We start from the raw sequence: 12,963 nt of genomic DNA on the forward strand, positions 1-12,963 counted from the left end.
GTGTTTTTAAAATGTGGACTGAATCATTTTGACAGTCACCACAAAATCGATAGTAGGAATGCTCAATGTTAGGAACGTGGGCTGTAAGTCACAGACACGGGATAGGGTCCTTTTTCTGATTATTAATTTGTGGGCATAGGTAATTTTTTTTTTAACTGAAGCCTCTGTTTCATCAGTTATAAAATAAAATAATAGAACCTAAACCTCACAGGGTTCTTGTAAGGATTAAACAATCCAAGTGATCAGTGTCTGGCTCAATGCTTTGTTGAAACATTCAATAAAGGTAAGAAAGTAATAGCTGTGGGTTCATCCTCTGCCTAACCTTCATCATTATTGAAAAGTGTACTAGAGGAATAAAGACAACGTGAATGACCACCACCAAACCACAAATAACGCTTACTGTTACCTACACTGAGGGTAGAAGGAATTTTTTTTTAAGTTCAATAATCAAGGAACTATTTAAGTACTGTAACTGCCTCAACTTCAGAAGAAAACAGATACAAAAAAGTTAAGTGCAGTCCAAAATCACACAGAAGTTATCAGCGTTTGAACAGACATTACAGCCCAAGTTTTCCAACTCCCAAACCAGTGTTCTTCCTACCACCTCATGCTGCCTTCCCCTCAGACCTCTCTACCTCTTCCTGCCCCTCAGCAAGCTCCTGGGCTATGCTAAGCATGAGGAAGTCCTCAAGGACAGGGCCAGGATCACTTCTAGACTTCTGACTAGGACAACTGCATGATGGTAGTGTGGGTCACTGAGACACAGACACCAAAAGGAGACCTGGTTTGGAGAAGAACCTCACCATGAGTTCAGTCTTGGACACAATGAGTCTGAGGTACCTTGTGAGACCTCCAAGTGGAGGTACCGAATACACAAGTGAACCTACTGCTTAAGAACTAGAGAGAAGGGCTTCCCTGGGGGTACAGTGGTTAAGAATCCACCTGCCAGTGCAGAGGACACGGGTTCGAGCCCTGGTCCAGGAAGATCCCACATGCTGCACAGCAACTAAGCCCGTGCGCCACAACTACTGAGCCTGCGCTCTAGACCCCGTGAGCCAGAACTACTGAGCCTGCATGCTGCAACTACTGAAGCCCACGCACCTAGAGCCCGTGCTCCGCAACAGGAGAAGCCACCGCAATGAGAAGCCCGCACACCACAACAAAGAGCAGCCCCTGCTCACTGCAACTAGAGAAAGCCTGCACGCAGCAGCAAAGATCCAATGCAGCCAAAAATAAAATAATAAATAAAATTTAAAAAAAAAGAACTAGAAAGAAGACCCTGCCTAATGTGCCCAAGTTGGACCTGCAGCCTCATCAAATCATCTTGCCATTTAGATGGATCTAACAATCTTTATTTCCTAACATCCAAACCAAGCTGGTGAAGTACAAGACATGCCTTTAAGAAAAAGGATCCTTATTCTAATCACATTGAGATGAGAAAGATGTCTACCTGTTGTAGCACAAATTTAGATCATTTTCTTCTAAACGAAATCTTTAAAGATAACAAACAAGTAATTTAACAGGGCAACAAATAAAAAATTACACAAAGAGATACTCCATGATATACTACTTGGATCTCACTGCAACTAGAGAAAGCCCATGTGCAGCAGTGGAGACCCAACGCAGCCAAAAATAAATTTTAAAAAAATTAATTAAAGACAAAAAACAAAACAAAAAAAACTGGTACGTACATACAATGGAATACCATTCAGTCTTAAAAGTAAGAAAATTCTGACATGATACAACATGGATAAATCTTGAGGATGAACAATACATACTACTATATGTAAAGCAGATAATCAATAAGGATGAGTGTATAGCACTGGGAACTCTACTCAGCACTCTGTAATAACCTATAAAAGAATCCAAAAAATAAATAAATAAAGAGAATTGTTTATATTCTCAATTAAAACAGACAAAATGAAGGTTACAATTCCCTTAGGAACGACTCCTCAGTCAAGAGAGCATATGACATACAAAAATACTTATTTATCAGAATAGTGAAAAGAAGTCAACATCTGAGATAAACTTAATATAAAACTAGATTACTAGGAGATCAACTTTTATGTGTGAGAGGTGACCTACTCAGAAATGAACCTTCACTGCTATTCCCCTGAGGCTGGTTAGCACCAGAGGTTAAAAAACAGTGCTAAAAATGCCAAGGCCGTAATTTAGAGGCAGGGAAAATTAATTTGGCTTTGATGACTATACTCCATGACCATAAAGTATATTCACAAATATTTGTCCTTCACAAGAACTACGAAACATAAATCAGCACAGGAAAATGACAACTAGAAAATACTGATGTGCCACTCCCCTTTAAAAACTTCAACTCCCTTTATCTTCCAAATTCTCAGATTGCTGGTATAGAGTATAAATTGAATAATCCTCTCAAAAACAACATGACATGACCAAGAACAGCTGAACATGCATATACCCTAGGGCACAGCAACTCCACTCACAGATATATGTCCTCAGCAGAGCTTCCCAACTCAGTGCTGGGAAGCATTTCCATGTGTGGCAAAATATCAATCCCCTCAGTCCTCAGCGGTTGCCCGACTACAGCCTGAGGGCCAGTAAAAACAGCCTCTTCCATCTAGCACACTGCACCAAACACTATCCCTTTTTTTTAAGCATATGCTGTGCTTGGAAATTCTTGCAAATGATTCCCAGAAGACGTGTTCCTAATAGCGCTGTACATAATATATTGCAAAAAATGGAAACATCCCATGTGGCCATTGAGAGTAGAACAGATATATAAACTGTGGTATATTCATACAACTGGAATACTATGCAATAGTAAAAATGAATAATAGTGTAATTTCAGAAATACACCACTGAGCAAAGCAAGTCACAGAACACACACAATTTGTTTCATTTATATAAAGTTCAAAAACTGGCAAAACTAAACAATATGTCCTCTGGGGATACATACATACATAGGTGCTAAAATCATGAAGAAAAGCAATGGAGGACTTCCCTGGTGGTGCAGTGGTTGAGAGTCCACCTGCCAATGCAGGGGACGTGGGTTCAAGCCCTGGTCCGGGAAGATCCCACATGCTGCGGAGCAACTAAGCCCGTGCGCCACAACTACTGAGCCTGCGCTCTAGAGCCCGTGAGCCACAACTACTGAAGCCCGCGCGCCTAGAGCCCGTGCTCTGCAACAAGAGAAGCCACCGCAATGAGAAGCCCACGCACTGCAACGAAGAGTAGCCCCCGCTCTCTGCAACTAGAGAAAGCACTCCTGGAGCAGTGAAGACCCAACGCAGCCAAATAAATAAATAAAATTAAAAAAAAAAAAAGCAATGGAATGTTAACACAAAATTCATGAGAGTGGTTCATGAGAAAGGGGGCCAGGGATACCACCAGGAAGCACACACAGGGGACCTTGTAACCCTGTATTTCCCAACCTTTTCCAAGTCAGAGCAAATGCATAAGATGCTATTATTTGTAGTGCACATCGGGTAACTAGAGAAGGCTACTACACCAGACGAGACCAGTTCAAAAGCTCTCCCCAGCCCCGGCCCCACACAGCTACTGCAATGGCAAAGGGGCTCAAAACCTGGGGAACAGCAGTCGGGAGGCTCTGTTCTACAATGCTGGTGATGTTTTCTCTCTCAAGCCAGGTGGTGGGAACAAAGGAGTTTTGTTATTTAAACTGTATACATTCTGTATGCTTTTTGGAATGTATGAGGCACTTTTTTTTTAAGATTTTTTTTTTTTAATGTGGACCATTTTTAAAGTCATTATTGAATTTGTTACAATATTGCTTCTGTTTTTTGATTTTGGTATTTTGGCCACGAGGCATGTGGGATCTTAGCTCCCAGAGCAGGGATTGAACCCACACCCCCTGCATTAGAAGGCAAAGTCTTAACCACTGGACTGCCAGGGAAGTCCCATATGAGGCACTTCTAATAAAAAAATTAAAATCAAGGTCTTATTTAAAGTTTCCTATGATTTGGTCTGAGCCCCATCAAGGCTGACCTTTTACTGCTGCTCCAACAGGCTCAAAGCATCCGTTTCCCACAAACACCGCACTCTTCTCCCCTCTAAATTTCTGCTCATGTGACTGCACCTAGAACGTATTTCTTTCTCTTCTCTACCTGTCCATTTCCTCATCATCTTTCAGGTTCTAACTCAAGGTCCACTCTTGACGAAAAGGTCTTCTCAGACAAAATTCACTTTCCACACGTCTTCATTAATTTCAGTATTTCTTTTTTTTTTTTGATGTTGAGGGTAGGAGTTTATTAATTTATTTTATTTATTTTTGCTGTGTTGGGTCTTCGTTTCTGTGCGAGGGCTTTCTCTAGTTGTGGCAAGCGGGGGCCACTCTTCATCGTGGTGTGCAGGCCTCTCACTATCACGGCCTCTCTTGTGGCAGAGCACAGGCTCCAGACACGCAGACTCAGTAGTTGTGGCTCATGGGCCTAGTTGCTCGGCGGCATGTGGGATCCTCCCAGACCAGGGCTCGAACCCGTGTCCCCTGCATTAGCAGGCAGATTCTCAACCACTGCACCACCAGGGAAGCCCTAATTTCAGTATTTCTTATAGGTTGAACCTCTCATGTAACCCATTTCTGTACTGTTTGGATTGTTACCTAACTTTACAGGTGCTTCTACTTTAGTATAGCAGAAAGAGTACTGAATTCGGACCCAGAAAGTGTGTGTTCCAATCCCCTAGCTATAAGGCCTCTGACAAGTTTCTTTCACCACTGTGAGCATCAGTCTTCTCATCTAGAGAATACGTCAAATTGATATAGCATACATGAATGAAGCACCACTCCAACCACACGTTAGTGCTCGGTACGTACTTACGACTTTGTCTGGTGGGTTTCTAACCTGCACTATAGGGCAATAGAGGCCAGAAACTGTTTTATACACAGTAAGAGAGGGAATGAGGCATTCCTTATAAGTAATTTGCTAGACAATTGAAGCATATCTCTTTAAGTGCCAAAATCTTGGGGATTTTATTTTAACCATTTTGGATGAAAACTTTTGTAAAGTATAGATTAAATTCCCTTCTTAGACGTAAGATACGGAAGAGCTTTTAACCTTTCAATTACGATTTAGGGCCAGCATTATGAATCTCAATTACTCTATTGCAATATAACATAATGACTCAGTAAACTGATGTGTACAGAGGCTTCAGATTATGACTGCTTTTGTATTTCTCTTTCCAACCACCATCAAATTATTAACACTAATCTCTAACAACTCCATTCCCCTTTCATTTGTTACTTCTAATTCTGAGAAACCAGGTAACAGTAAATAGGTCCCTTTTGCTGTGCAAGTTTTGGATGCTAAGCGCAGCCTTCCAGGCTGAGTGGTCGATAGTAATGCTCTAGTTCTGAGGTGTCTGGATAAATCAGTTACCATACTTCTTTTCAGAGCATGTCATATCCCCCAAGCCCTGCGTATATGTGCTCAAACAGTACTGAGGAATTCAAACTGCAAGCTCTACTGATGACCTACTGATGCAGGTCAATAATATTATCTCCATATATGGATAAGAAGAATCATTATCACCATGGAGCACCTCTGTGTCAGACACTGTAAGTATATACAAATAAGTATATCTGTGACATAAAGGAAATCACCCCTGGGAACTGTTAGTAAGGACAGCAGCAAAAGTTTCCTGCAACAAAATTAAACAGATCTCCACATTCTCTGCTTTGCCAGGAAAGATCTTTATGTAACTGTGGTAACATATGCAGCTGGGTGACTGGCGCAACTGCCTGCACTTTAATAAAAAGAGCAGCTAACAGAGCTCCATAAAATGGGGAGCATCTGAAGAGGAGTTTGAGTCTGATAATGGAACTTCTGGAATTGAAAATCTGATCAATGAACAAGCATTCTTAGTAGGTTCTGTACAAGCAATAAAGTCATGTTTCTCTCCTACCTATTATTAACTCCAGTTTATAAAGAGCCGTTCCTAAAGAATAAACAACACAATAATACCTATATATGACATTTCCAAGAAGCGTACCTCACTAAACTGCTGGAACAAAACAGACGGCAGAAAATCCTGAGGGTGTAAATCAACAAGAGGCCCCGTCCAGTTACTCTGAACAAAAAGTTGCAAACTGCTCACACCAAGTAGGAATATCAGCTGCTGTCTGCATATGAGAATAAAGAAATAAACATGAGCCACTATCACTGTACAACCACAAGCACACCATTTCATTTCAGTTTTATTAAGAAAAATGTAAGATATCAACATTTATTGAGATTATCTGAGAGTATTACAAAAAAAAATTTCTGAAACAATTTAGATCTGCAATGTCCAATATTATCACCATGAGCCACATACGGCTGCTTTAAATTTAAATTAATTACAATTAAATAAAATTTAAAATTCAGTTGCACTGTCCACATTTCAAGTGCTCAATGGCCAAACGTGGCTACTGGCTACCGTACTGTACGGCGCAGATACAGAACATCTCCATCATCACAGGAAGTTCTCCTGAACAGCACTGGTTTAGGACCCTATCAGGCACTTAGAATTTTGTCTTGTGTTCTATTTAACAGCTCTGACACTGGATGGAAAACTGATTTTATACAAAAGAAAGCTGACAACAAAAAGTTGTTTTCAAATATTTTACTGATCCTGTACTACCAACTATTAGAACAACAACAACAAAAAAAAACCCTAGAAATTTCACTTGAACCCATTCCTTTTCAATCCTACTTTGGCTGAAGACAGGAGTGGGTAGGTAAACCTATACTGCAAAGAAGAGATTTAAAAAAAAACTTTAAGCTTTGTGGGTCACACGTGTTTCTTTTTTTCCAACCCTTTAAAAATGTAAACATCATTCTTAGGCACTTTGGACTTGCTCCACCAGCAGTAATTTGCCAACCCCTAGATTAAGACACAAATAGGTGGGGATTCAACTCTAACGAATAGCAGCCAGAGAATCCTGTAGCTTCACACTGAAGGAAAAATAAAAGCAGTCACCCTCTTCTTCCCATATCCCCTAGGCCCTACCTCAAAAGGAAGATTCTTTAAGGAAAAAAAAAAATCAAGCCTACAAGCCTGTGGTAGCTGGAGTTCTCTGGATGCAGCACAACTGACAGCAAAGAATGAGCAGAAAACAGGTGACAAAAGAGGCTGTTTGTAATTAGAAATTAGGAAACTTGAGGAAACAGGTGTGCAGCAAGATCTCAAAGCCTTAATATAACTGTCATAACTAAAAATCAAAATCCTTAAGGGGAATTGAGAATAGAGTTTAATTTCCAAATACCTCAGAATGAGGTAACTGAAATGTCTCTTCTCAGCTCTGTGTGACAAGCCGAATTCTGGTCTACCAGTGTATGATGTATTTGTGTGTATGTGTGTTTTCATGTGCACCACACAAAGCTAATGGCTATGATACCACACACACATCTGACAGCAAAATAATAATCAGGAACGACATCAGAGGAATGTAAACTACTAGTAAACCAGAAAAATAAAAATGAATGACACTAATTTTTTAAATAAAATGCCTATAGTAGCACTCTTTTGTGAACTCCTTATAGATACAGATTATGTTTTATTCATCTTCACAACCTCAACACGTAGCCAGGAGTTGATTTGTTGAAGAACTAAATGAAGCCATTCCCTAGAAATAATGGTAAAACAAAACTGTGCTTTAAAGACAACTAAAGCTTGATGTGGTTGCCAGAGATGCTAGAGAAAAGGAAGGTATATTAACAAACTAACAATAGTAAAATATAAGCCACTGAAAAACTTAGGTTACACTGGTGTGTAACTATCCATTATATTTAATCCTATAAAATTACATAAACGTCAATGGAAGAAGATAAACCAAGGGTTCCATGCTAAAAACATTAAAGATAACCTAAAACATAATAAAAGTAGTTATAATTATCACTCAGCAATCTACAAACAGCAAGATGGAGAGTGTACACTTTCAAGTTAAAAGAAAAGAAGATCTGAAGTCTTGTCTATGGCTAAAAGCTATGAGACTTAAGCATTTAGAAACTCAGTGGGTTAGCAGCTACCACCCAGTCATAAGTCAGTGTTATATATGAAACCTGTATATCCTACACGACTTTACCTTTTCATTCTCAATGGTCCTCTGGACAGAAACTCTTACATAGATTATTTGGTACATCATGAGTCCTGAGTAAACATAAAGCCAGGTTTTTCAACAACTGCAAAAATCAGTGCCTTACACTGTCAAGGCAATATTAAATGTATTCATAATCTGTTTCCCTACGAAAATTTCAAATAAAATTCTACCTTCTGGTTTTGTCCAAATCTGTTGAGTAATCCAGGAATGTTACTATCTGCTTCTCTAGGTAGCTGTCAATCTTTTCTTCAGTCATCGTTGCTGAATTTAAAATACTTTGAGTCAATGAATTTAAGAATATGGCCTCATAGTTCCCTTCTAGCAGCAATTGTAGGAAAGATCCACTCTCTGTAATAGAAAAAAATTAGTCCAATAATCCAAAGAACAACTACTTTCATACCGTAAAAGGTAACTATTATCATTTCAGCATGCCAAAAAAAAAATGTATATACTTAGAATGCTTCCTATACATTAACCACAAAGTACTGAGCAAATGCCCATCACTTCTCCTAGAATTAGAAGCTCATTCATACCATGAGCAGCATGTCAGAAGTTAGACCCAGAAATAATATTCCTCATTAGCAAGTAACATCAAAAGGAATTCTGCTGGGAATTCAAAAGAATTCCTACTGACAACAGAAAAGTTTCCTTACAAAGTTTCCTTTCACGATCTGGCTCCTCCTACCCCCACTGTCCTCCCTGATGAAAAGCTGGTTCCCTCATTGTTCCCCTAATATCCATATGCACATTCTGCCTCCACACTTTTACACTTGTGACTCCTCCTGGGGAACTTTTCCACTTGTCAGTCTCACTCTTTAAACAAAAATCAGGTCAAGTTTGACTTGTTCCATGAGACTTCCAGACCCAAACTTCAGAAACTACCTCTCTCCTGAAGCACCTATTGCGTATACACACAAACACGGGTCCGCGCACACATACATACACACACAAAAATATAGGACAGGACATATACTGTCCTACATTGTTATTTCTCTTTTGGGTCCAGCCTAAATTCCACAACCAGATGTGCCTATATCCCACTAGTATATGTGCCTTTTAACTCTTTCTCTCTCCGGTAAATGTGCTTTGCTTACAAGATTACATCTTTGCTGCCTCATTTCAGCTGTTGTGCTTACCAGCTGTGTGACCTTGAATAAATTACTTAATTTGTACTTAAATGCCTCCATCTGCAAAACGGGAATAAAAGTAGTGTCTACCTTACAGGTCTATTCTAAGCATTAAATGACTGAAGAAATGTTAAGGGATTAGAAAAACAATTGACATTATTATTGAACCCGGACGGTGAGAAGTCTGGGGTAAAGACATGCACGTAGCCTTTGGACCGCGCCCACTACGTCAAGGATGCAGCAACCCAAAGCATTAAGAATCAGATAGATTTGGGTAGGAAAAAAATAAAACCAGAAGGGATGAGAACCCAGCCGCCGCCACCCCTTCTCCCCACAGTCCTCACGCTGGCCTCAGTCCCTCCTTGGCAGGTGCACCCCTCTCACCCGAACCGGCGACTCCCTCTTGCTTCCACTGCTGCAGCTCAGCCTCAGTGGGGAAGCCCCTCAGTAGGGCCAGCTCCGGGGTCCACATCACCTCAGATATCGGTGCAACCAAAACAGAGTCCTACGAGGGTCACACAGGAGTCAACAAAAGAAAGTGAAAGGAAGAGGGTCCAAAGACGTCGAAGAGTAGTGGCGACAGTTCCTGTAAGCACATCCACAGCCCTAGAACCCCATGTGCGGACACCGGCACAAGGAGGCGACCATAACGGTAGCGCGGAGAACCCTGGGAAGAACACACAAACTCTCAGGGACCCGCTTCCGCCTAGGAGGCCAACCCGAGTCCTTGGTACTGAGCATGCCCAGTAGGAATGCCCCACCCCGAGCAGAGGAATGGGCGGTGTTTGGAGGGCGTGGCCGACCTCAGCCCTGCCCCCAGGGGTGCTGCCGAAGGAGTGGAGGGCGTGGAGTCATCTTGTACCGCCCACCGAGGAGGCAGGTTGAAATGCACTTCAAAGTCGCGATTTTGCCCAGCTGCGGTTTACTTGGAAGGTCTAAGCCTTTGATTCCTAAACCTGTTTGGGTCAGAACCCTCCAGACCACCTGATGAAAGCCATAGTCCTCCCCGCAAAAGCACGTGGACCCTTACCACCAACACTGGGGTACCATTTCAGGGAGTTAAAGACCCTCTGAAGTGGAGTCTGTGAACCCCAGGTTAACAACCCCGTCAGCAGGGCTTCCCTGGCGCCACAGTGGTTAAGAATCCGCCTGCCAATGCAGGGGACACGGGTTTGAGCCCTGGTCCGGAAAGATCCTACATGCCGCGGAGCAACGAAGCCCGCGCGCCACAATTACTGAGCTCTAGAGCCCGCGAGCCACAACTACTGAGCCCACGTGCCAGACTACTGAAGCCTTTGCGCCTGGAGCCCGAGCTCTGCAACAAGAGAAGCAACCGCAGTGAGAAGCCTGCACACCACAACAAAGAGTAGCCCCCGCTCACCACAACTAGAGAAATCCTGCGTGCAGCAACGAAGACCCAACGCAGCCAAAAATAAATAAATAAATATTAAAATTTAAAAATACTGGGAAAAAAAAGAACCCTGTCAGCAGAGGTCTTTATTCTTGAATGTATTCAAGTGTAAGAAAAGTATCTGGTTTTGATGCTGCCACTACATAAATCATAATTAGGTGGGACATCTGGCCCAGCCACTGGTGCAGAGAAACTTTTGGAGGCTAGACTGTGAGAAACCTCCCAGCCCTGCGTGCCTGCTGCCGGCCCAGAGCTGACGCTTTAGTCGCACGTCTTTTAATCTTCATAGCCGCACTCCTAGGCCAAAACGGAGCTCTGAGAGCCGGACTTGGTGGAACAGGACTCTGCCCCAGTCAGCTTGAAGCCTGCACCGTGAGTGCGCCTGCCGTACACGATCCAGGAGAAAGCTGCAGGGTGACACTGACCACTCGGGATTCATGGAAGAATCAAGTGCAGCTCTGGAAGAGCCTTGCCCAGTACCGGCTCCAAGGCGAGAAGCGAAGTAGTTCTTTTTTTTTTTTTTTTTTTTTACAACTTACACATACTTTACTTGACTGAAAGCCTTATGGTACATAAAATGCTTTCTATAGTTGATCTCAGCTTTGTTCACACCTAACTGAGTTGTGTCTGGGTTTTCTGTGCTCAAGACTGCTCAATTGCTGCTGCTGCCGCTGTTGGTTTGTTTTCTTTCAGGATCAAGATGGGTACTTTCATATAAAATCTTGTTTTTAATTCCTTCTTTGGCAAGTCTTTCCTGGATTCTTAGCTTTGCATAATTATACCTACAATGGAACCAGCATCCTAAAGTCACCAAGATAAATCCTCCTACTCGAACGTCACATGATCTTCTAATTCTACCTTCGCCTTCCCTGGCCCCCCGGGCTCCAGCGCAGCCGCCATGGGGACAGTCGGCACCTCCTACGAATTCTTAATTCACTTTCTTCCTCAGGACCCAGAGCCCCTCTAGATTTTGGAAGGAAGAGGTGCTCGGCTTAGCTCAGCAGCTGCCAGCAGATGCCAACAGAAGCCAGACCTGGGCTGTGAGAAAAGAGCAGATGCCCTAGAATGTTTTCTCACTGAGAAGTAATGAAAAGGTATTTGTGCAGGGAAGCATTTTTGATCGGTGCGATCATCTGTTTTTTCAAGCACAAAATCTAGCACTGTGTAACTATTTGACAGTTGTTAAAGATCAACAGTTGCAGAAACACACTAACCACTACACCAAGTTCCTCACTTGTGTGTAGAGCCCCATTGACCCACAGAGTGAACTTGGAGCTCTCACTATAATTCAAGTTTTGTTTTGTTTTTTTAATTGAAGCATAGTTGATTTACAATGTTGTGTTAAGTTCTGCTGTATCAAGGTTTATTTTAAATGTGATTTGCGAGACAATGATAGTCATTAAATCTATTAATCTCCCTTGAAACAAAATAGAGTCCAGTAATAAAAATGGGAGAAAAAACATCTCAATTTAAAAAAAAAATACTGAGACTTCCCTGGAGGTCCGTGGTTAGGATTTCGGCTTTCAATGCCGGGGGTGCAGGTTTGATCCCTGGTCAGGAACCTAAGATCCCACATGCCTTGAGGCCAAAAAAAAAAAAAAACAGAAGCAGTATTTTAACAAATGCAATACAGACTTTAAAAATGGTCCACATCAAACAAATTTTAAAAATAAATAAAACTTTAAAAAAATAAAATAAATAAAAATTAAAAAGAAAATACTGAGTGGAAACTGAGTTGGTAGGTGAGCTATGTCCACTTTAGGATCAGTGTAGAGTGCCTTGGCTGGAAGGTCTGTTGGGAACCCAGATGTCACTATTTATAAGTCCTTTTTCTTATGCTAGTCAGATTTCTCAGGGAGAGTTTTTAAATCTCCCACCTGGCTAGTGTCTGGTTGCCAGAATTTCAAAGTCAAGTGGAGCAAGAAAGCCAGGAGTCTCAGCATTCAGGACCCAGTCTGTATATGGGACCCTCTACAGGGTCCATATACACCACTGCAGGGGTGGTGGAGGGAAAGCAGTGGATGCACGTTCCAAACGACTGACTCAGCTGTGCAGGAGTCCTCCTCATTTTAGCCCCTCCTTCTCCCACCCCATAATCTTCGGTCCCAGAGGCACCTAGTGCTCCTAGTTCCTGAGTCTTTGGGGGATTCTTCAGTGTAGATAAAAGGTGCCCTGAGGGGGCTTCCCTGGTGGCGCAGTGGTTGAGGGTCCGCCTGCCGATGCAGGGGACGCGGGTTCGTGCCCCGGTGCGGGAGGATCCCACATGCCGCGGAGTGGCTGCGCCCGTGAGCCGTGGCCGCTGGGCCTGTGCGTCCGGAGCCTGTGCGCCGCGGCGGTGAGAGGCCCGTGTA

At 42.4% G+C, this 12,963-nt stretch overlaps 1 protein-coding gene across 2 annotated transcripts in view; it reads right to left on the bottom strand.

Annotated features, from left to right (window-relative positions):
* The window catches only part of TTC27 (tetratricopeptide repeat domain 27), a 174,434-nt gene extending 164,578 nt beyond the window's left edge, over positions 1-9,856 (bottom strand). For both annotated transcript variants that reach the window (XM_030857980.2, XM_060309262.1), the window contains exons 1-3: positions 9,586-9,856; positions 8,245-8,422; positions 5,986-6,115 (exon numbers count right to left, since the gene is read on the bottom strand). In XM_030857980.2, coding sequence (XP_030713840.2) covers positions 5,986-6,115; positions 8,245-8,422; positions 9,586-9,673 — 396 coding nt within the window. In that variant the 5' untranslated portion in view covers positions 9,674-9,856. The remainder of the gene's footprint in view (positions 1-5,985; positions 6,116-8,244; positions 8,423-9,585) is intronic.
* Between the last annotated feature and the right edge of the window lie 3,107 nt (positions 9,857-12,963).

Source organism: Globicephala melas, chromosome 12 (genome assembly GCF_963455315.2).
Source record: "Globicephala melas chromosome 12, mGloMel1.2, whole genome shotgun sequence".
Taxonomy (NCBI): Eukaryota; Metazoa; Chordata; class Mammalia; order Artiodactyla; family Delphinidae; genus Globicephala; species Globicephala melas.